Source organism: Psittacula echo (genome assembly GCF_963264785.1).
Source record: "Psittacula echo genome assembly, chromosome: 1".
NCBI classification, from domain to species: domain Eukaryota; kingdom Metazoa; phylum Chordata; class Aves; order Psittaciformes; family Psittacidae; genus Psittacula; species Psittacula echo.
This window is the reverse complement of record NC_137735.1, coordinates 15,228,877-15,254,157: the sequence shown is the minus strand read 5'-3', so window position 1 is coordinate 15,254,157 and position 25,281 is coordinate 15,228,877. Positions and strand designations below refer to the sequence as shown.

The following is a 25,281-nucleotide window of genomic DNA, read 5'->3' as shown; positions in this document are numbered from 1 at the left end:
CATTCCTGCCAATTGGTCCCATTTTTAAGATCTTTAGAATTTTACAAATGATAGATCAAAGAAATGCTGTCATGGCGTTCTGTAGAACTTGCACATCTTGGGGTTGCTTTAGCTTTTTGTGGTCAGAAAACATAATTTATTAATGTAGATAGCAGAGTTTATATCCAAGCACTTAAGCAAAGTACTGGTTTGTAACATTTGTGTGCTTTAGAGATTCACTGTTTGCAAATAAATCTCTTCTCACTTTAAAAGCTAAAATCCTCCTGTCTCCTTTAGACATCCTATTGTGAATTTCTAGCCATCAGTTTATATTCTACTTGGTAAAAATGGAGCTATTAATTTTCCCCTGTCACTCTTGTCTTTCTCATTCACTTCAGATGAGAAGGATGACTGTACCATCTGGCACATAAACTTCACTTTGGGACTTTCTTTAAATGTTTGTGTTTGATGTGTGTCCAAATCTTGCAGATTCTTTCTTCGAGACCTTTGTTAGATATGGCCTATCATAACCATTACTGCAGTTAAAATGTTCTTATTTTGCATCTTCATTTCAGTAATTGCTTTTTCTTGGCCAATGCAATGTTATCTAGCCATTTAGAATATTGTGCAAGATCATTTTCCTGGTTTGTAAAATCAAGCCTTATTTATGTATCTGATTCTATCCAAAACTTATTTGTCTCTGCCTTTCAACTTTTCATGGTTTAAGTGCATTCTAGTATCATCGTTCATCCTAAGATATCTATTCCTGCTGTTAATTGGCTCATCATACGAGCCCACATTGGCCAGCTGTTTGTTTTCTTTCTATGAAGTCCCTGCATTCCTTTTAAGCATCATTTTAGAAAATCGTTTTTCCTCCTCCAAATCCCTCCTTAAAGTCTTTTTGCTGTGATGTCTAAATAAAAGCTGGACAAGACTTATCTCCTGGTGTGCTAAGAATTCTGCCTGTCAAGCTGGCCAATATCAGATGTTCAAAAAAAAAAAAAAAAAAAGAGACTGGAGGGTATCTATTCACTGTATTTTAGCTGATCTTCAGTAACTATGTCTTTGCCCTTAGCCTGGGGAAATGAAAAGTAATATGAGTTAGGATAGTCGTCTTTCATTGACTGCAAACTGCAATTTTGTGTAGGTTAATATTTATTAACACTTGAAACCCGTTTCTTGTACTAACACTGTGCCCTCTTTCATTGAGAGCTAATGTAACATGAATTGCCTTGCATTTACTGTGGGCTTAGAGTATGCATGTGGACAGTTACCTGGCAGTTATCTAGCATAACAGTAACTGTACAGTTCACAGCAGACTGCCCATAATTCAGAAGGGACAAGGTACAATACTTTTAAGTGGGGAGGTGAACTGAGAATTACAGAAAATTTGGAAACATAATTTCACCTTGATTTTCACTTCCAAGTCTGTTAGATTCTAGGATTGTTTGTGCTTTTAGTTTTTCTACTGTAATAAAGTATATGCTCCACTAACCATATAATATTCTTGATGTTTCTTCAAATAAAAACTAGGCATTTGAGGATATGATTTCTGATATGACAATGGCATTTTATTCCTGAAAATTTATCAGTTGTTGTGTTCTTCTGCTCCCTAATTCTTTCCATCTTGGGAAAGAGAGTTTGAGACAGATTGTAAATTGTGAGCTAGTTTTTACATAACATATATATATATTTACTGAGAGGGTGGTGAGGCACTGGAATGGGTTGCCCAGGGAGGTTGTGAATGCTCCATCCCTGGTGGTGTTCAAGGCCAGGTTGGATGAGGCCTTGGGTGGCATGGTTTAGTGTGAGGTGTCCCTGCCCATGGCAGGGGGGTTGGAACTAGATGATCTTAAGGTCCTTTCCAACCCTAACTATTATATGATTCTCTGATTCTATATATTACTTACATAAGCATGACTGGTATTTTAGAGGGATGGACTGTAAATGCTATCTACCTATCTATTTTTATTGTAATCTTGTGTAGGTTTTTGGAGTTGAGGTATAGTCAAAGAAATACAGCGAGTGAAATTTGAAGGTAGGGTTAAGTTTCCTTTAAGAGCTCATCAAATAAAAATAATGAAAATATATTTTTATTTTTCCCAAAAGAGTAATCTCACTGTTGTGTTTTCCAAGCTGCACTTAAAGCTAGTATGCGAAGAGTAAAAATAATAGTTAATAATTATATGGTTTAGGCAGCATACTGTATTTTATCCTTAAAAGCTTTTCAACACAGGTTCTCTTCTGGTAGTTATATTTCAGAGAAAAAAATTGAGTAGCTGTTTCATAGACTGCAAAGTCAATAGCAATTTTTAAACAAAATTAGCATTGACTTTGGGCTTTATCTTAGTAAATGTATTTGTTCTGCCTTTTGAAACTATATCTTCTACCTTTAGTATTATGAAAAACTGTGCTACAAGCATTAGTGTTAATAGCCTAGTATTTTAGTCCTTCACAAATTAATGCTTGTGGTAACTGGATGGTTTTAGGCCTGTTCTTATAAACAAGGCCTTACTGATGTGCTAGAAACAGTAATATGTGGCAAAAACTCCACATTAACCAAGGTAAGCAGTATAAATGGGGTGTAGGAATCCCCTGCTAGACTAAAAATCTCCAAGAGAAAATCTCCAGAGCCTACAAATTAAAGACCTCCAATGTCATTTTAAAATAAAGCCTTTTATGTAGTAGGAGAGCATTTTTTCAGCTGATAATCAAATGACACTATTATGCAGGCTTACTAGATTTGCAAATTTACAAGTTTTTACAAGTCAGTTGGGTCCCTTCCTCAGGAAATCAGTTTAAGTTTTTTTTCCTGTATTGACTCAAAGAGCCTGGTTGTCCTTAAATCCTTCTGAATATATTTGACGGCATTGAGTCAACACCCTTATAGGAACTGCAATGCAATAAAAAAGAGAAACTGTTCAATATAGTTTCCAGTTACCTTAGGATCAGATTTGGAGAAACTGAAACGTGTACAATAAAACCTGTGCAAGGCTTCCATTTTGCTTTGGAAGCAACCAGTGCTTTTTCAACATAAAATAGTATTTGAATGCTTTGCTCTGCTTCCAATGGTTGTAAAATGATTAAAATGAAAATGTGTGTGACTCTTGAAATACGCATTTTACTGGTTTTAATCTTCTGAACTGTACATTTATGGAATTGAAAGCTTCATATATGAGTAATGAAGAATCAGTGCTTTTACTCAGTTCATTTTTTATTATAGTGAATGTTTTTGTTCTACCATATTCTGCAACTAAGTTCTTTATAACTTACTTACATTTTTTGATTAGAAAAAATATGTAGATTCAGATGTGCTTCGTCAACTTTATTTTGTAAAAGTCTTTAGATGACACTGGAACCTCCAATATGCATCATGCTTGCAAGCAGAATGTGCAAAATTTGGTTGTCTCAAGTTTCTGTCTGTGGTTAACAGTAAATTTGTTACAAATTGTATGTATCCAGCAGTAAGTTTCTCCTTTATTTTAGGTAAGAATTAGTCACATTTGACCATGCAGTTTTATTTGTGGTTTCATTTCGGTTTTGCAAATAATATTAATCTGATGTAATTTATTTTTATTATGACAGATGATTATAGGAAGAAAGAAATCTGCATTTGCATACACCTGTAAAGGAAAAGATTACATCTGATGTGTTTCCAATGAATAATTTCTAAGACAGGTAACTGACTGGGCTCCATTTTAGTAATTTGTCCTTTCTTTAACTTTTTAGTTGACTTGGAGCATATGCGCGCAGTGAAAGTTGACAAGCACCAGCGATTTTGTCAGGAAAACAATTTCAGTAGCCATTTCGTGTCGGCCAAGACAGGAGATTCTGTAAGTAAAATAAAACTCTTGTAGATGTCTTTTTTTTTTATTTTATTTTTAAAGATGCAGAAGTTTTATTATGCTTCACATATCAAACCATGGAGAACAATGACTGTCGCAGGTCATTTTAGCCTGCCTAGTTAAATGAAAAATAGATCTTTGTGTATATTCTTTATTAATTACAGTGATTTCTCATCTCATTTGCAGTTTAATGTATAGTTTTTAATATGATAATGGTCTAGTTTATACATCAGCATGAGAACAGCTATATCCGTTTGCTGACAGCCTGTAGTTAAATTTATTCCTTCATTCCAGGTGGAGTCCTATCTATAGGCCATCAGTATAGAAACTTTCATAAGTTTCACAAGATCCTGTTGCAATCAAAGTTTTTAATAGGGGTCCTGAGCCATTGGAGACACTCCTTCTGCAGGTCCATTGAAATTTGAACATTTGGTGTTTTTAATGCTTTGCAGAGTATATTTTTGAACAACCTTTTGATTCTGACCTAACTGGGTTATTTGTTTTAGTTGTAAGTGTATGGAAGAAAAGGTTCTTTCTTAGTTGATTGTGTCAGTCAAACTAAATCACATTGTATTGTTTTGCTTGATTTGTCACATGCCTAATGACTGTGATTCTCATAAAACAGTCCTGATTCTCTCTCCTATGTTACTTACGACAGCATACGTCATTTTTTTATTGAACAGTAAGACCAGGTTCAGTTATATGAAAGTATAACTCTGTAACACAAATGGAGTCAGTTTTTAAGATCTTTGATGAAACATCTGCAATGTACTGACTGATTTTGTAAGATAATAGCTTTTCTTTGAAGTCTAACAATTTTGCTGTTACAGATGCAGTGAGTCCTCATTCTCCTTACAGTTTGTGTTGAATCTTTGGCATAATTTTTAGTTTAAATTAAGGTTTCTTAAGGTAGAAACAGAAGAAAAAAAAAAAGTATAATACTTCACTCAATGAAGTATGCATCTGATAAAATGTATTCCTTTCTCAGGGAAACAGTCTTTTTTTTTTGAGATTTGGTAACAGGAAGAAAAAGCTGTTCTTTTTATAAAGTTGATATATTTAACATAGCAAAATATGAAGGAATCTTTATTATGTCTTTTAATTGATTCATGAATTACAGCAGCATCCTGCTATATGTACTGATTGCTCTTTTTTTCACTTACTGTATAAAGACGAATTTAAACGTACCTAGAAAGCATTATCCAGAAATCTGTTTAAGTATCTACTAAGAAAAGAAAGTATGAGATATGGTTTACAGTAGTTCATTTTTTTTGTTTCAGTATAGATTTGAATTACTTCTTCATGTTTTTTAGTAGTTGTGCAGGAAAGACAGGGTGCTTTCTCTAGACAGTGATTTAAGAAGAGACCGTCAATTGCTGCTTTGGTTATAGGCTTAGTTTTTTTTGTTTACCTCAGATCTTTCCAACTGACTCATTTGCAAAAGACAATTTTGTGTTTATATTTAAGTCTTGTAATTTTAAAAAAGTCCAGAATTCTCCTCAGAGGAGAAATAAATTTCATGAAAGATTTAGTATAGCTGTCTTACTGTCTATCAAATTGTATACATAAAGCACTGAACTTGTGCCTGATGTTTTGTGCACAAAGCATCCTCATGGTAGGTGATCTGGTTCAGTACACCGAGAACCTGGTGTGGGTTAAAGCAGGCATCTGGAGAAGAGACCTTGTTCAGGATTTCCGTTCTTGCTGGGTGGATTCTAATAGAATAGACCAATACTAGACCAAGTAGTTTAGAGAAAGAGAAATTATTTTGGAAGCTACTGTGGTTTTGGTTGTTCCACTAATTTGTTGCTGTTTTCCGTCTTGGGTGTAAGAAGAGATTGTATAAATTGTCTGTTTTTGAATTTTCACTGAAAATTACTAAAATCACTTACACAGGCTTTTTGAGGTGGCAGCTGCCTGATGAAAAGCAATGTTTGTTAGTAGTTTAGATTGTGAGCTCAGTCGAATAACCATGTAGATAAAATATAATAGGGGGTTCAGCAGCAGTGAAAACTTAAGCTGCTCCTCTTTAACATCTGTTGTGTTCTTTAATCTGATTTAAAATGCAGCTGCCTAAACCTGATTAGGTAACCTAGGGTTCACCTGATTGGTGAACTGGATTGAGATGAAGTAAAGCATTGCCACCCAGTGTTGTCTGTCCAGCCATGTCCAAATTCTAACTCTGCAGGCTGCTGCATCATCTTGCTTGTTTTCTAGATACTTGCTTTCATTGTAATATCCATAATGTTTTGTAAGACTTCAGAACTAATAGAGCATTGCATGACTTTCATATTGACAATGTTTTTTAAACGTGCAGTATAGCTTTTGGTGATGTTGATGCACAGTTCTGTTGTTTTCAATTTCAGAAACCTGTAGAAACCTCTATTGCAGAATACACTGGTAATATATTTTTTGTGCTAAACGTTAGTGAATACCCTTATTCATATTTATAGCACTGAGAGTAGTATTTTAGAGGTGAGTTGTGTAAAGGCTTGTTTAAACTTAAGTCTCTGGAGGCAGAGTAGAAGTGTTGCTTAACAATCCAGGATACTGTTCATTCCTTGTACCATTGTTGAGTTATTTTCTCCTGATTTTTTGAAAAATTGAATGTACCAGATAAGGTTGTTTTCAGATCTCTCTTGCACAGATCATAATTTAATATATCTAATTGTTTAACAGTTCAAGAATCATTTGATATATTTGAAAGAACCTCGAGAATGTCTGTTTTTAATCTTTTTAAGTGCAATTTAATTTTTTTCCATAGGTCTTCTTGTGTTTTCAGAGAATTGCTGCTGACATACTTGGCATCAAACTAAACAAAGCAGAATTGGAGCAATCACAGGTGATTTTTCCACATATACATGTTTTTTTATTTCCTAGTATTTTATTTAGTGTTAAAAAAAAATTGGAAATTAGTAAGTGTCCTTTAAAGCACATAAATATAGGCAGAAAGTTCAATTTGAGAGCTATTTGTTTAAAAATAGTGCATAAAATTGGTTTAGAAATTAAATCCTCTCTATATGTATTCATGTGCAGGTAGCATGGAAGATTTTTTTTTATATCCATTAAATACTGTACATTGGTGTCAGATATGGTTTTTATGACAATTGTTCTTTTTTAATTCTTTACATATTAAAAAACAATTTCATTGTAAAACACTACAAATTTAAGTGATAAAAGGCATAAGCTTCTGTGAGTAGAAGTGTTCTAGATCAACCTTCATTGTAGTAATACAGGAAAAAGTAGTATTTTTTCAGTCTGAGAGTTGGGAATTAACCATGTTAAATCCCATATTTGGTTAATCTCAGATTTTCATCATCTTTGTGTGCCTGTATAATACAGGATCTCAGAAGCGACTCTGTGCCTCGGGGAGGGAATATTGGCTTTGCAAGATCACTATTTCCTATTTTATTCTGATTTGCAAATGAGAAATGAATCCTGCTCTGGTTCATTATGCCCATTCTCAATGGCAGGCAGAGCTGTGGAATTGTGTGTTTGGGTAGCTATTACGGTTACCTGGCATCTGCAGTTATTTTTCTCACTGTACCAGTCCCAGATAATCTCCCCCTAAAGGAGCTGCATGGTTTCTTTCCTTGCATTTTGTGTTTTGTTCTTTGAGTTATGAGTATTGGGGATTTTCTGTCATTCCCTCTGCAGTGAGAAAGGGCTGAGAGGGGAGAATGTTTCCCAGCAATAGGTGGGAAAGTCATCAAGAAGGTTGTCCAACATTCTCTTACATTGGTTAGCCGTGAGTTAGGGATGTGAATTTAGTGATTTCACAGTGAACACGTGGCAGAACCCTGCTGCATGTCATGCTCTGAACTGTAGTAGAGCTCTGTTGCAAGTTCATCCTATGCATTAATTGCTATATGCAGAATGGCTCTAATGAGAGTGTTGTTTTAGGACCTTATGAATTTATTGGGAAAAGATATATTTTGCTATTTAAAAAAATTAGAACTGTAACTATATTAATTAAAATGTGAGTGCTTGCTTAACTATCTGCTAGAGTTGGAAGTCAGTTTTTATCAGTGAAAGTTAGATCAAAAATGTGTTAATTGTTCAAATAAGCAACCAAGCAAGAGGTTTTATAGTATAACCCCTTTTCCCTTATCCTTCCCTTTCCCTCCTTCTTCCTAGCTCCTGCTTCTAAAAATAATTTTCCTGCCAGTAAAACTGTGTGCATAGGTTTAAACCAAAAAGATTTTATACAAACCTTGTTTCAGAAACCTCAAAAACAAAGATTATAACACTGAATATAATCTTACATGTACATATACGTATTATAACCTTACTATACAATGATGTTTGAGATTACAATGCACTTATTTTAACTTTACTTATTGACCTAAAAGTAGTTGTTTTGGTGGTGTAATATCCTGGAAATGCTAATTACTGCCAACATTAAGCAAGGACCACAAGGTAAGTCAGCAAGTTTATTAAGAAAAAAAAGAAAAAGGCAAAACATTTTTTACCTACAGCTTGGCCTCCTGCTTTTTGAAATATACAATAAATATGTAATTTCTGAAAGTGTTTTGCCACAGTGGTGTTTACAATCTGCGTTGAAGTGGTTAACTAGAAAACTGTATTGCAAACAGTAAAATGGTAAAATATACTTACAGTGCATACCTAATGAGCAAGGCTAAGAGGTTCTGAAAACCTGTAATTTATGGCTAAAGAAATACTGAGTGTGTTCGTTCAATGGTTTTTACTACTAAGGTATCATCCACCTGTTGTTCTGAGCTCTATGATTATTTGCATGTAAATAATTCAGCACATTAAGAGCTTTTCAGTTTTTCTTTGGTTGTTTAGCTAGAACTGGAACTTTAATCTTAGACCTCTCTGTGCTTAGTGGTTTTGTGTTCCAATAAGTAAGCTTGTAGGTAGTTATGGAAATACCTTAGGTTAAAAAAAGAATGTAATAAATGGAGTTATACAGAAAATTGTAGCTTTCTAGATAAGGTGTCTATTTTTAGGTTGAAGTAAGAACCTTTATATAGCTCTGACTCAAGAGTGCATAACTTTCTGTGTCAAATTGGTATTAGCTTTAAATAGGCTTCCTCCTGCCTTAGTATTGTAATTACAGTTTTTAATTTTGTTGAGCAGATCAATGGAACATGCAGTCGTGGATCAGAATTGATATTATGCAAATTGCATTAGCAATAGCTTGTAGGTAGTTAATAATGCATAAACTAAATACTCACTGTGTCTCACACATTACTGTTCATATGAATCCATGCTATAGTGATTAAAAAAAAAAAAAAAAGATAGAGACCCCTGAAAAAACAAGAACAAGAAAAAACATAAGAAGAAACTGAGAAATAAAACCAGTAAATGGAGTTGGACAGAAACTTCAGTGTTGCCATTCAGGTACAGCACAAGTCACGGTGGTGCTACGCTGTGCATGTAGAGTAAGAGCAACTGCTTGACTTTGCAAAGTTCTACTGATTGAGCATAGTTTCAGTCTACTCTAAAGAATCACACAAAGTGAATCACAAATTCTTTGTTACAAGTAGAACATTTACTTCCTTTGTGTGGGCTGTAGGTACTACTGTTAAGTCAGTGAGAAACCAGTGGGAATTGCATGGGAGTGTATGTTAGCTGTATCTTAAGGTTCATTATTGTGTAAAACTGACTACCCTGGTCACTTCTAAAGATAGAAAAGGAGAATTCTCTACATAAAACTGGAGAAGGAGAACTTTAACCTCAGGGAGATGAATAGAATGACATGTTTGGAGAGAAATTTACAAGTCTGTGGTGGAAAAGCCTAAGTAATGTGTAGATGCTGTTTCCCAAGAGCATGGATCTGGTCTCTTAGCTGGAAGGAGGTGGTGTTACATGGTGTCGCCATCACTAGGTTTCTGGTTTACCACAGACTTTATAGCAGGTACAGGTTCCTAAGTGTGGTGGTGATGTTTGGATTTTGGTTTTGTTTTTTTTTTCCCTCCTTGTTTTGTTTTTTTCTTTTCACCTGTAAAGTGGACACAGGGCTTCTTTAAATTAAGAAACAGCTATATGAATGCGTTCCCTTAAACTTTTAGCCATTTAATACTCTAGCTGTTGAACTATAAAAGTTCATAAAAGAAAAATAGATAGATGTACGCTACATAAATGTTACAAAGAAACAAAAAACTAATAGTAGATGTGACTCATCCTTGAATCAGTAAGTATGCAAGTGTTGAGTTGGATTTAATCTTTAAACAAAGAGTAAAATACATTGTAGTTTTTACAAATGTGCACTACTCAGATAATGAATCATATCTTTGAATTCCCTGTATTTTGTGTAATGTGAGTTTTCCTCATTTTGTAAAACAAAAAGGTTGCTGCTTGAAAGTATTTGTCAGAGAACATCAGATATCTTCATTCAGTCTAGGTGGTAACGAAGGGGAAGATGAAATACTGAGTTTGTGTAAAATGCCCACAGTGATATGATCTGTGTATGTTTTATTATGTATTTCTTCATTATTACTGATTGTCTAATGTAGAGAATGCTCTTTAAAGCATATTTCTAGTTATTTTGATTTTATGCCTGAAGATCATATTTCTTGTGTTTAAGATCAATTATAATTGCCACACTCACTAGGAGGATCTTAGAAGTGGCTCACAGTTGGTTAGAAATAAATAATAGGAATCTCAAACATGTTACTTACATGAATTTGTGGTGCTTGACTCTTGACTTTAGAGCTTTGACTGGCAGAACTGCAGAAGCGTGAAAAGTGAATGAGTGTTCTTGGTCCACTTCAAGTTAACACAACTTTTGTTAATGAACTGCAAGAACAAGCCTTAAAAATTCAGTCATTTACCATGTGTTTTTAGAAAACAGCTGCACCAGTTTAAGATACTAATGCAACCCAAGCTATTTGTTACTGCCCTTTTGCTGGAATTTATCACTCCCACAGCAGAATCAGAAAATGGAAGGTGATCATGTGCCTTGGCCACATCAGGGTGAAGTTGAGCAGTTTAGCTTAAACTACTGCTGAAAGTTGTTTTTAAGTGAAGCTGCCAGACTTTGTGCTTTGTGCTGAAGCGGATGAGGTGCAAGTACATGTTATATTCCACCAGCTCTCCTTTGGCGGCACTGATCTCCAGCAAAGGAATAGGACAGACATTTGGGGGTGGTAAGTTTTTAAACTATCTCAGCTAGAGCTACTAAACCTTGTCTGTTAACATGCTGAGATGACTGTTAATCAAACCTTTATTTGGACAAAACTGTGGTGAAACAAAGAACTAGATTACTTCTTATGTGTGACTGGAAAGTAGAGCATGTTTTTGAAACGGAACAGTTCCAAAGTAAGAAAATTGCAGATTCTAACTTATTTTCAGTCCTCAAAATACTACTCCTTTTAAATCACAAAGGTCTGATGAAATTTGAGGAAATAGCTCCTTTACTAATCAAATGTTTTTCTTTCTGTATTTTTGACTTTCAACTGTAGTATAAAAACTGCATGGGGTACAGCTTTGTTCCTTGGCATTGGCAAGAGCTAGCATTTTTGTAATTGATGTGTAGTTTTCTATTTAACTAAATGCCAGTTCAGCAAATCAGGGTGTGTGTACCAGCTTTGTGCAACAAAATGTTTGGCAGATAAGTTGGATCTAGAATTCAGAGCACCTGCACCAGGAAAGGTTCTCCTTATTGAGGGTGGTTTGAACCATGGCAATGATATGCCTGACATAGAAACTGATACAAAGAAACCTAATTAATTTTAATTACCATGAAGCTAATAGAAGAAATGTTGCAGTGGGTTTTTTCACTCGTATTCAGATGAAATTCCTTTAGAAAATCCAAGTCATTTATGATAGTCAGTTTCTTGCTACATTGTGCCTAAGCATGGGTCACTAACCTGCCTGTGTTTACAGGATGGGATTTAGACCAGTGTTTTGAGGAACAATTAATTGCCTACTGATTACGAGACCTTTTTTTTTTTTTTTTTTGCTTTTTCTTTCGTCCCAGCTGCAGTCAAAAGTTGGTATGAAGAAACTAGGTCCTGTGAGGTCAGATAACACTGTTTAGTGCTAAACCTCCTACTACCACCTTACATGGGATTTGGCAACCTTTCCCTTGATAACATCAGGCCAGGAGCTGAGTAAATCATGAGTGGTGTCCACTAGATAAGATAATATGAATGTGATCAATTAAACTCTAGGCGAGTACATCAGCAGCTAATAAATCCAGACCCTTTACCAGCCAATTCAACTGTTGCTGCTTGTTTGACATTCAGGTTTTATTTACAGAGGTAATCTTTAACATATATACTGTTTATATAGTCACATAATCCAGTTAATAGTTTCCTTTAAAATAATAGTATTTATTCATTTAGCCATACATTTTAACCTTGAAAATCTGTTGTGTAAAGTTGAAGTATTTCAGAAAAAAGTTATTAAACTGTTTTAGGGTATTTTTCATAACTGACCGACTTCCTCTGTTACTTTTTTGTCTATGAATTATTCTCCCCTTTGCATGAACACTGTACTAGTAGTAAGAAAACTTCCAACAATTTTGTTTGACTTTATGAAAAATGAAAAATGAGAGCCTTTTATTTTTGCATTATGTAGAGAAAAGTCAAAGGTTGCAGCACTTGGATGTGAGGTTGTTAATTTATGTCACTTTTAAAGTTATATATTTAGCTATAACGCAATAGTTATGTAATGGAAAAGATGCATGTGTACGTCTAATGCACTTGCTACGGCTGCTGATAGGAAGTTGAATAATGTAATATTTAAGTACCTTAAAGGAATAGGCCATTGCCACCTTTTCTTTCACTGATTCGCTTTCCTTTTTATTCTGTCCCTTCTCTTGCTTTAATACACTTTTGTTGATTGCATGTATAAATGTTTCATTTTGGTGCTTTGATAGGGCATGTCCTTGAAGGAGCTTGAGAAGCAGCCCTAATGCTGATGATGCTTTCAGCTAGACATGTTGCTCCTGCATTGTCATAAAGCCTGTAAAGAAATGCACTTTTGTTTTGCTTCTGCATAGTCTTCTTATTTCATTCATTCATTCTTTTCAACTACTGATCAATCTCTCCATTTCTCTTTCCTTCTCTTTTTACATTCTTCCCCTTGCCCTCTCTCCATTATGCCGATAACGTGCTGATTAACAGCATGTTGTCAGGGCAGAACTAGTGAAATATCCTGAAGAAGATAACCAGCATCACAACACTTCCAACTGCCAGAGCAAAGTCTGCTCAATGCAGTAGTTCAGGTATTGATGGAAAACTTGGTTTGTTTGGTTTTTTTTCCCAAGCTGCATTGCTTTTACATGAAGTAACAACTGTTACAGTAAGTTCTATTGGAAAAGTGTTTTGTATTGTAGGTGCTTGTAATACTTAACGTATTAATTTAGAACTCTGTACAATTGCATGTTGTTTCTAATAACAAGATATTTCATAGAAATTAAGTACTTCATGCTGCTGTGTTAAGGAGATCCTTCAGTGCTGTGTATTCAAAATGTTGCATAGCTGCCTCAGGTAGAAATAGACTTATTTGGAAATTGGCATCTCATTTCCTCTTCCTCATATGGGAGAGACCAACAGTCTGATCAAATGCTTTTAAATAGAATGAGTAATACCTGTTGGATCTGTATTAATAAATAAATACGGTATGCAGAGGTTCTTTTTATCTTAATTTAATCTTTAGTCAGTCTGCCTATCAAAGATTTTGAAATATGATTTTATTTAGAATTTACTTTGAGTTTTGTCTGTGCGTTCCTGTGCAGTACTTGGAGTGAAGACCGAAAGACAAACTTATGTACAATTTCAAATTACAGTTTAGGCAGTTATTCTTAAAGAATGCATACCATAGTCTTTGTAAGCAAGTATTGTTTTATTATTTCCATTCAAAACAATTTTCATGGAAGTAAAACTGTATTAATTGCTTTTGCAAAAAAGTCATGATCCATTTGTAGTGGTGTGAAAATCTACCAAGGCACTTCCTTCTGCTTAGGACGGATAAACTGGTATTTAGAATGAGAATTAGCACCTGGTAAGAATTCCTGTAAGGTAGTGGAAAAAACCCTAAATGGTACCTGTTTTGCCTAGTATTTCATATACTTTTATAGCAAAATATCTGTTGAATTTTTTGCCAGCATGAAGATTACATTTCCTAATTGTTAACTGTGTTTTCTTTTATGACAGAGAGTGGTGAAAGCAGATATTGTCAACTACAGTCAGGAGCCTGTGACAAGAACCGTTAATCCTCCTAGAAGCTCAATGTGTGCAGTGCAATGACTGTGCTATTCTCTGTTTTGATACCTTCTGCGGCTGTCCTACCTTGACACAGGCTCTGGGATTACCAGGAACTTTAACAGTAACTGTCACAGCAGTGCAGTTAGAGGCTTCACAAATGTGTTACACCACTGTACGCTGAGAAGCAGCAGGCAGGTACTGACTGAAATTCAAATATGAGACCACACACTTTGTAAAATTAAGGTCTATATTCTTTTAAATTATATTTAAATAAAACAGTATAACTGTGTTTATATATTTCTTCTGATCTATTTGACTGATACTGGAATAAAAATGGATGAAGAAGTCCAGCATTCACAATACTTTTACAGACATCACCATGGAAGGGTATTTTGCCAAAGCATTTTTTAAATTTTTCCTTTTCTTTCTCCTGTGATCTGAACTAACACTCGGTGAAATGTAACTTGGAAAAGCTATTGCTGGAATAATTTCCAGCACATAATGTATTTTATCTAGGGGTAATTTGGAAGGTATTCCATTAATATATGTACATAGTGCAAAATGTATAAATTGTATCCACTAAGACACAGTGCTTGAAATAAAGCTGTAATTACAAAAGCAGTTACTGAAGTCTCCAGTTGTTTCCATGGATGCTCTGAAAAATGCTAGTGCTTTTGTGTATTTTTATTACCACACCAGCATTAGTTCTTGCAGTAGTAGATGTGCTCATATGTCTTCATGAATATGGATGAACATCAGTCAACAGTTTGGGCTGTAAATGTTGAATGATATATTCAGCATGCATTAGAAACTGTTGATAGATCAATTAGGATCAGTCATTTTTAATAACTAAATGAATTACCTTTGGCCTAATACTCTATTCTTTCTAGTTCAGAGTAAACGACAAATAAAAAGCTGTCTGCTCCGTGATCAGCGCATTTCTCCTCTGTTCCTTTGCTAGCAGTCTCTTTTAGACGTGCAGTTCTCTGCTGGCATATCTGAATAGAAAGCTAAGAAGAAAAAAATATTATGCCAGCTTGATTCCAAACTAGAAATCCTTCTCATGTTTTAACTCGAGAATGTGTTTTCTTATAAAGTACAACAAAGCATTTCAAGGTTTAGAGAATTAATGAGGCTGAGTGAAGGAAGCTTGTATATCACAAGTGAAAATGGTGAGTTTCTTCATGTACTATTAAGCTGTTCAAGGAAGTGCTTAATAGTGGGAACTACTAGACTGTTAGTTTAATAAAATGGTTGACCTATCAAGTTAAAAAAAAAAAGAAGATTGCAGGTGGCAAGAATGTGCTTTGTGTTATTATTTTGGTATGTTTCAAGTTCATTGAAAAGCTAAGTTCATTTTTAAACCATGCAAATGCAGCTTGTCACAGTTTTATAGCTGCGTGAGAATGACTTAATATTTTATCATTCAAATGTGAAATATTACAAGAAACAAGCTGAGATACAGAGAAATTATTCTACACTAAGGTAGGTGTGAATTTGCAGGAAAATATTCATTCTAGGGTTACAGTCTGTGTTCTTGTTCCTGTTCTGTGGAGTCTGTATCCCGTTGCATAGTATTACCTTATGGTTAAACACAACTGAATGGTGAACTGTCTTCCACTACCACCAGATGAGAACTTCTGTTCAAACAGTTTCTCTGAAGTAGCTGGGAAGTTTACAAGGTTATGCCCTCCAAAGCATGTGGTGTAAGGTTCTTTGAACCATCAGATTTCTCAGTGTGTTTGTGTCCTGAACTCTGCCCAATATGCTCAAATATTTATGAGAACTTCCCTTTCCCTGAGGAGCTGAGCACAACCTGGCTCAGCTGCATGGCTAGAGCCATCTTTTGCTCATGCCTGTGAACCAGCTTCATAGTTCTGCTTCCCAAGTAATATGTAGCATGGTCTTAAAAACCGAACAGTGCTTTACCCTTAAAAACTTCTGTAATCTTACATTTCAGAAGAAAATGCTTTTTCATAACTTGTAACACAAAGCCCATTATTACCCTGAATAATAAAAAAGTTTTGCTTTTATACTTGGAGTAATCTTGCAGTATGAAGGCTGTGATATACGTCCCAGTCCAAGGTATTTTACAAATGGATTTTACGTCTCTGTCTCATCATGATCTTTTGTTCTCGTGCCTGTTTCTCTAGCTGTCTGTGACTTGTACATACTTTTGTGGTTTATTCCCATTGATCTTTGCACCATTTTCTATGTTAAAACCATACCTGCTCTGGAGATATTATTGTTTACATTTCCAAGCTGCTCTCATTCTTCCTCCCTAGCATACATGTATATTATTTACGCTAACCAGGAATCTCTTGTCTTCCGTGCCCCCAGCCCCTCCTTTTGCTGCCCCTCTTAACCTCCTCAGCTTTTCTGTATTGTATACTGACTTCCACTCTTCCTGCCTTTCCCTACCCTTCCTGCACCATTTAGATCCATTACCTGTCCATGTTTTAATCCTTACAAATGAGCTTTGCTCTTTTTCCTCAGCCCCAGGAACCCCACCTTGAGCCTTTGGATTCCAGCTGCAGCCTAAATCCGTAGCTGTGGTAGCTGCCTTTGAAGTGCTGCAGCAGCTGTGGCTGAAGGTTCAGGGGTACCTTTGCCATTGCTATGGCCCAAGTTCCACCAAGCAGAGCAGAAAGGTCAGAGATAATTCTGGAGGATTAAGCAACGTGGAGAGAGGGAGTAGATAGACATGTTGTGCAGGGATGGCAAGGGATTTCTGGGGACTGGAGGGATGGAAACAAATCTAGTGAGAGAGATGTGTAGGGGGAGGCAGGCGAGCCACTAACCTGAGTCCAGTTTTCTTGCCACTGCTGATCACATCTGTGCAGTTCACATCTGGTGGAGTTAAAGCATGTGCCATATTAATGCACTTCAAAGTTTTTTGCAAGGTGAGAACTGGTTGAAAGTAATTCAACGAACAATGATGAAGTTAAATAATGCAAGGCTTTCCAAAAGTGAGGTGACATATGCTTAATGTCCATTGACATGGGGAGCAGGCTAGGGCAGGGGGGAAGCATGTTTTTTCCTGAAGCTGAGGCCAGATGAATGGAAGAAACGTTCAGGCCCTGAGCTTACACAGATCCACACTGGTGAAGTGATCTCCCTGCTCAGAGCTGTTGTAACTAATCATTTCAGTAACAGCTCCACAGCTAAAAATTGTTTCTAAGTTCAGCTCTTCGCTAGGGTCAGCCTTGTGTGATGTGATGGATACCAATAGGCACATTGTGTCTGGCTGTGTGTTAGATCACCAGTGCTTTTAAAACATGTATTTGAAGCGTTACTAAACTCATGCAACTTCTTATATTTTGTGGCTCTAAACTTTGGTGGGGTCAAATGGAGTCTCTCTCACGAATAGTGGTGTGAAGATATTTTCCCTTGCGACCAAATGCTTTGAGTGCCAGAGCCGGCCATGAGTTCATGATCTTTCTGAATGCACAGTTCTTTTGACAGTTTGTAAGAAACCTGTTCCATAAAGTACTATTTGGGTTTCACTGGAACTAAAGGGATTTTGAATCAGGTGGCTTCAAATGCAGAGATAATTTGCTAGTCAGAGTAGATGCTGGCAAATGCACCTGGTAATGAACCCAGTAGCCCAAATTTTATAATAATTTTTTAATGAAAAATTATAGCAATACTTAAAATTGTCTATTCTTTTGCCTTTTTTTTTTTTTTTTTGCTGATGATGGCTATTTAAATAAGTCAGAATCTTATTTTTTCTTTTTACATTAATTTTATGTAAGGAATATAATTGTTTCTTCACAAAAGAACGTTTTTAATCTTTGTTTCGTGGTGATCATGACCTTTTCATACAATTTGTAGTAGAGACTACTGTTTAGAAGGTGTCCCTATTCCATGTGTTGTTCTGAAACCAAGGATTTGAGAGTCACTGGGAAGAGCAAGTGGGGCTGAAGCCTTGTTGCTATGTACCTGTGCCGTACTGGGATCACTGCTCTGGGTTGGCCCAACAGCTCTGACTGAAAGCAAAATAAAATCCCCCATAACTTGATGTCTTTAACCTTTTCAAAGTAAAACTTGATATATCTAACTAGGACTGTACTGTCCTGTGTGAATTTTGGCATTGACAGAAGACTAAATTATTGTTCCTTAATTAACAATTTTATAATAATGGGAAATTTTCTGCAGGAGGATTTTTCCTGTTTTGTATACTTGTATTCATTTATGATGTAGCTTAAGGGTTTGTATGAAGGGCCTGATAGATACATTTAAAGCTGCACTGGCTTTTATAGAAGTTATAGTTACAAAGCTGACATGATTAACTACTTTTCCTTCTGGAATTTGAGTATTATTTCCCAAGCAAAGAGGTTATTCCACAATGTTGTGTTCTTTTCTTTCTTAGTTAAGTACTACTGCTTAACATATCATCTGATTTCTTTAGGCTGTCTTCATTTAAAACAAACTCATAACCACTTAAAATGTCAAAATAGCTGAATGCTACTGAAAAGAAAAAGCCCAAATTTATCCATGTTTGCATAGGGTAATGGCATACATATGAGATTAAAACTCCAGTCCAGATAATTATCCATAGGAAGCAAATATATACTCTGATTTCAGATGCTATGAATAGAATGCGATTAGAATTTAATGTGCTACAGTTTTATTTTCAAAATACACAGGTCTTATATAAAACCTCTTTTTATAAGGTTCTCTCCAGAAGCCTTGGGGATCCCTGTTTAACTTGCAAATGCCGAAGTTTGATCTTCCCCAAATAGAAGATAGTGAAGCTCCTGAGTTCCATGAACTGATTTCTATTTTCAGCTTCCCATAGAGACCTGACTGTTCAGCCAATGCAAACTCTTTTTTTTTCTACTCCACTTCATCTTCGTTCATTTTGGCACCATTTTGAACTGGAAAACTTCCAGTTAGCTAATTGGCTATTTGCCTTGTTTTATGTGGGGGTGATGTCAAGTGCTGAAATAACCAATTGACTGAAAACAACCTTTCAAAGGTTGGTCAGAACCAAACCTCAGAAGGTACCAATTTCAGGTTTGTTTTGTATTTAACCGCTACACAGCATTCCTTATCCTAGTGGACGAACCTCAGAGAAGAATATAGATTTGAGGTCAAGAGCTTGTGTTTGCTTATATACCACATTTAGAGCACTGAGTTCTGGAGGAAATAGGAATCCAGGTATTTTGGTTTTAAGTTCACTCTCAAGACTTTCTCTGCTTCTATTCTAATGTCCTGTTGGCAATCAGTGTTTTTAAAATATATTAATGTCCTCATTTATAAAAAAGATGTGGTAATTATACCATAGGAAAGTTTTGCTCTTAAGGATGAATGGAAAAAGCTGCTTATGTTGTATGAGATATCACTGGCATAGGTGAACATGTTCATTTATAATCAACTTTACTTGCTATGATCTGCTAAATATCCTATATTTTGCTTTCTACTTTTCTAGTTTAAAATACACTTCAGAATTGTAATAATTATAAATACAAAATGCAAAATACCAAACTGTTTTTAACTAATTTGTGCCTCAGAAAACTGGTCCTGCAGACTGCTGCAGGCAAACATTTTTTCTTTGCTAGCTAAACTCCATTTCTGTCCTTTCCTGGGCTGATCCATACCAGGTAGCTTGCAGGATCATGACCTACTAATCCTTTTTGATTTCTGGTGAGCTTTTAAAAACAAAGTAGACCAAGAAACATCAAAGGAGGATTTAAAAGACACACACCGTGCTCTGAGAAGTAAATGTTGCTTTGGAAAGCATTCTCTCCTTTGCAAAGTAGTGAATGCTGTGGTTCAATACTATTCACCAAAAGTGCTTAAGCATATGCTCAAAATTAAGTGCGTATTTAAGTTCCCTTGAAGTCTATGCGATTTAAGTGCACACTTGAAGCTAAATACATTCTGGCATACTTTGCTGACACAGAAATTCTGGTTCCATTGAAATAAATGCCTTTGAGGCTAAAGTTCTTTGAGGAATTTCGATGGTGTTTCTTAAATTTCCTACCCATTGTGAAGGGTGTAGACTACAGCCACTCCCAAGTTAAAATGGAAAAAAAGGTGTTTCTCATTTATTTAGTTGCTTTTCTGATACTTTTGCCTAGCAAGAACAATACAGAAGTTGCAAAAAAACCCAAACAACCAAGAAACCATAAGTTAAAATTGGGTTTAATTCTGTGATCAGAGCATTCACTTGACATGAGACAAGTTGCTGGTTTTGGAACAAATGCTCCTCAAATCCGTAATGAAACGCAAAGAGAAAGGAATCTTGGAGGTGTGTGGCAACTCTTATTGCAACCTGGATACTGACCGATGGTGCAGGAAAACATATCAAGCTTCTATTTCTAGTGTCTGAATTGCAGATCTGACATGGTGGCTAAGCAAGAATCGGTACTTCTTGCTCAGATTTGGGAATGTATTTGATCCTGTCTTGGAAAAAATGAAGTGTGATCTCTGGATATGTTCCAGTATATGTCAAAGAATGGTGAGGCAATGTTTAACTGCATAATGGAAACTGGAAAGAAATTTTGACATCCCACTCATCAATCCAAATGCTTTTTTATCTCCCCACTGTCTTGGAAAGAAAGTAAAGTGTAAACCAACATTTGGCACAAATGGGCTGTCTGTGCCATTTAGCAGCAATTTGCATGTAATTGGTAACAATTATACAGACAACTCATTTATAACAGTGAGTGAGCTCACAACCTAGCGTAAACTACATGAAAACTAATCATATCCCCCAGGAATCACACACTGATGTAAGAAAAGCAATGGAAGTTTTCCAGTTGAACCTCTTTCCTGATTTTATCACCCAGAAATTCAAACAGGTTGCACATTCTCAAAATCACAATTTGTGTTTGTGCCAGTTAAGCTTGAATATAATCGAGTCTGAGAGAGTGCTCCCTATCTTTCATTATGGTTCTGCTAATCTTTTTGACTAAATGGCCAGTTGTTGAAATCAGAATTTAACTCTGTCTCCATGCAGCCATCAGGTGAGTTGACTAGGTGGCTTTCCAGTCACCTCTGTCCGGGGCACGTGGTGGCCAGCCAGGTCCAGGGCAGCAGAGATGATGGCCAGTGGTGATGCTGAAGCACAGCTGAGCATGTTTGAAGAAGATGCAGCCAGATTTTGCAACCACAGAAGTGTAATTGATTGAGATACAATTGTTTGGATTAGTACACATTGGCAGCAGTTGAATTCTTCCATTGTCTTTTGGATAAGACACAAACTTACTTTATTTTTATTTTTAGAGAAGTGTAAATTTATAGTAGCTATTTAGTTGCGACAACAGGTTGTGGATGTTTCTGCATCCTCCTGGATATGGACATAGACTTTTCCTCTTTGGCTGAGAAGCTTGTTTCAGTGCAGACTGAAACTAACCATACTGACCATACTAACCATTTCACTAACCATATTGATTCAGGTTGGATGCTGTCCAGGTTGTGAAATTCTAGAAATAATAAGTGCATGTTCCCATTCCATGTGCAGAGCAAATCCAGTTTCTTGCAGCTGTTATACAGATACTTCCATGACATCTTGGCTGTTGTATTATGCCTAATACTGTTGCTATTGTTGCTCTCTGTGTAAAAAAGATGTATTTGAGTTCATATAATTTAGCCTTGTTAATAGAGTTTCATTAAAATAAATATAGAGAAAAATCTCAGATTGACTTATACTGGGGAGTGTGAAATCCGTGCCCTCCAGAGACAAAATTGGCTTAGAGAAAATGCAGCAATTTCAAGATAAAGGTGGGTTTGTGCACATACGTTCATCTCCGTCGTAGCATAAATCATGCACATGAAGGCTGCGATCAGGGTTCATGCAGGAAAGTTTCTGTATCATAGAAGTCCTACACTGATCTGTGGAGTGGCCATGTGGAAAGGTAGAGAAAAGCTAGGTGGGATCAGCGTAAGAACTGGGCTGTTGACTCTGTGTTTTGTTATACGATAAAGTCCTATAACCCCTTTTGTACCCAGAAACTTCAAAGTGACTTCTCATAAATTACTACTACCCTCTGTGCAGATGAACCTCCATTATTTGGTAGATGTTTCTCTCTCAGGGCACATTTTGTGGCTTTTGTTCAGGTTTTCTAAATTCTCAGTGTTTTCCAGTTTCCTAGGCTGGAATGGCAAGGATGAGGCCAAACTTCACCCCAAAAGTGTGTCGATTCCCAGTATCTGTTGTTCATCTGAGAAGGAAAGTGTTTGTTTGGAGATATTTGTCTGAACAAGTAAATACAACAACTTTCAGTCTTTTCTGACAACTAACTTGACACCAGTGTAAGAGTCACAAACTTGCTAAATCATGGCACAGATGTCTGCAACCATGGATTTGCCTATTCTGGCAAAATGTTTATTTGCCAACGGAAATATGGTAGATTATGGCAACTGTAGGGGCTGTGAAGATTACCAAATCATTAACAATGATCTACTGCTGATAAAAATCCTTTGTCATTCAGCATATGAAAAATAACTTTCCTCTTGGGTTGCAGAGGGCTACATGCAATCTAAGTTCTTAGAAGCATCATTTTTTGTTTCTGAGTATGAAATTAATCAAAGCTGTGTGCTGTACCTGGTTTGAATCATCAGCAGGGAACTTAACTGGAAAGAAAGAAAGAAGGAGGGTAAAGGTGCTTGTCAGAGATCAGTTTATGTTTGGGAACTGCTTGCAGTTTACCCGTGTATTTCTTTGGAATTCTACAGAGCCAGAGATCTGTTACCAGGTTTGTCAGACATTAAAGATTTCATGCAGAGGAATGGGAAGATGGCTGGAGAGTAGGTATGCAAATCAGCTCTTGTCCTTTCACCAAAGCACTTGGATGTTCCCAGCAGTATCAGCCTGCAGTGTTTCAAATCCACCCTCCACTCCACTGTCACTAAGGCAGTACAATGACTTTTATGGCCATGTTGTATTCTGGAATGGGGAAATGATCCAGTTTATAAAATGTCAAAGAGGAGCATAAAAGAATCAGTTTTAATTAGAAGACAGGATCCACGTGGCCTGGCACATGCTCTAGGCACAGCTGAGGTGGCAGTAAGCTAGGGCACAAACACACCACTAGCGAGTGTTTAGGTGAAAATAGATTCTCATGGAATCACGTATCTGGGAAAATTTATAGCTCTTTATGACCTGCATTCCTCAGGCCATGCAAAAGATCTAAAGAAAAGTGATCTTTTTGTCATCCTTCTTACCACTGTCTGACCTCCTCTTGACATCAGTTCCACCTGCAGAAAGTGAGTCTGCAAACTTGTCCTTTCCTGTGCTCCCAGGTACTCAATTCACTTTGTTTTCCTCACATGTTGCTATTAATGGCAGAAACACAGCAGGTAATTTTTTTCAAGAATTTCCCTTTTTTCACCCAGCCAGCTGCTTCATCAAAGGACATCTGGCACCAAAAGACATCCCCTCCCTTTCAGACACAGAAACAAATGATGGTATTGCCCTAAAAAGCTGTGTAGGAGCCAGTAGGAGTCAGGAGTCAAACATGGGTGCAGGAAGATGAGGGTAAAGTGAGGCACAGGTGCACCTTTAAAGGTGGAACCGAGAAGCTGTCTAGGTTGGCTTTTGACAAAGGCAACAGCCTACTCTTTGCAATGTCTGTGATGTCTGGTGACACTAATTTTGCTCACCGAAATTACTTATCTTACTGGTAAAGGCTAAGTAGCCTTTCTCTTTCCACCTCTCTAGACAGAGGCCAAATGAGGCCTCTTGGATTCCCAGGAGACCAAAGGAAGTCTGTCCTCAAATTCCTGCTATTCACAATGGTATTTTCATATGTAGTGTGAATGGCAATATCCACCATATATATATTCAGTGTGAAGAAGCTGCATGGTGGTGTTACAACACCTTCCAAGTAGGAGGCAAGAGCTGGGAACACAACTTGCGTGTTTGGCATCTCCTGAGCCATCACTGCTAGGATCAGAGAATGTGTTAATTACCCAGAACTTGTGTTATTGACTGAAAAATTTCCACTTCAGTGCTAAATGGTGACATCTAAGCAGATACCTAATTGGAAAGCAATTTTGGTTAAATGCTGTCAACCAAACATTTAAAAAGAGAGTGGCTTCTATGGATGGAGCCCTCAGATCGGGGCCAGGAGACCTGTAATTCTCTCCCTCTGCTACAGACATGCCGTGGCAACTCAGGGAATCCATACCTGTTGAGTGGTGAGATTACAAGGTTGCTTTTCCTTCAGATCATAAAATCATAGAATCAACGAGGTTGGAAAAGACCTTTAAGATCATCAAGTCCAACCATTACCCCAGCACTGCCAAGTCCACCACTAAGCCACATCATCTACATGTTTTTTGAACACTTCCAGGGACGGTGATTCCACCACTGCCCTGGGAAGCCTGTTCCAATGCCTGAGCACCTCACAACCCAAGGAGATGGCTGCCACCATATTGAGTTTTCACGTCCCTCACCTGAAGAATGCCAAGTTTAGAAAGTGTTAAAGCTACAAGCTGTGAAGTAATTATGACAAAAAAGCAGAGGCTCCTTGATTCAAGACTGGTTCTACACGAAGCTGGTGTGGTCTTCAAAACATTTGCTAAATTTTAATAAATAATAGAATGCGTAAAGGACAAAGGGTTTATCCATGCAGCTACACAGTACTTAATCTCCTATTTAATAGAGTCAGGAGATGGATTTCATAATAGTTGGATTCCTGCGCTTGATTACTTCTTGGTTACCAATTACTCAAAGAGTCATTGACCTTTCAATTTGTAATTTATGAGAGAGTCTTACGTCTGGTGATGCTTCGAAATATTTTTTGTCTTACTTTTTATCCAGACCAGCTGAATAAATGTTCTGAAAAGTCATTGGGATTTGATAAAGCTGAAATAAACCCAAGCCCTTGGTGGTTTTTTTGTGTTTTGATTTGTTTTGGGGTTTTTTGTTGTTTTTGATTTCAATGTGCTCTTATTTTATTTATTTATTTATGTATGTTTTAAACTTGAGACATTTTACTTGGTCTTATAGTTGCAATTAGGAAAATATTATCTGCCTTGTTCTCTAGTGTTAGGAGGGGAGGAGGGTTCCTGTGAAGACTGAGTGCTCCTGGTTGCTGTGAGGTCTTTAGAAGCTGACATTGCAGGGGCAATTCTTGTCTGAATTATTTGATAGAAGAAAAAGTTAATTTTGTCTCACAACTCTAAAGCTCTGGTTTGCTACCAGAGCTGGCACTGCACAGTGGAAGGCTGGTGCTTCTATACTGTCATGGTGGTGTTTGGTCTATGGAACTGAAACTGCTTTGCTGTTGGTTGTGTGAGTGCTTACAAGAAGCTTGGCTGCA

General features: G+C 36.6%; 1 protein-coding gene across 1 annotated transcript in view; it reads left to right on the top strand.

The window, feature by feature from the left end:
- The window catches only part of RAB28 (RAB28, member RAS oncogene family), a 64,514-nt gene extending 50,122 nt beyond the window's left edge, over positions 1–14,392 (top strand). The window contains exons 5-7 of the mRNA XM_080628009.1: positions 3,709–3,812; positions 6,589–6,666; positions 13,955–14,392. Coding sequence (XP_080484135.1) covers positions 3,709–3,812; positions 6,589–6,666; positions 13,955–14,047 — 275 coding nt within the window. The 3' untranslated portion in view covers positions 14,048–14,392. The remainder of the gene's footprint in view (positions 1–3,708; positions 3,813–6,588; positions 6,667–13,954) is intronic.
- Positions 14,393–25,281: the final 10,889 nt, after the last annotated feature.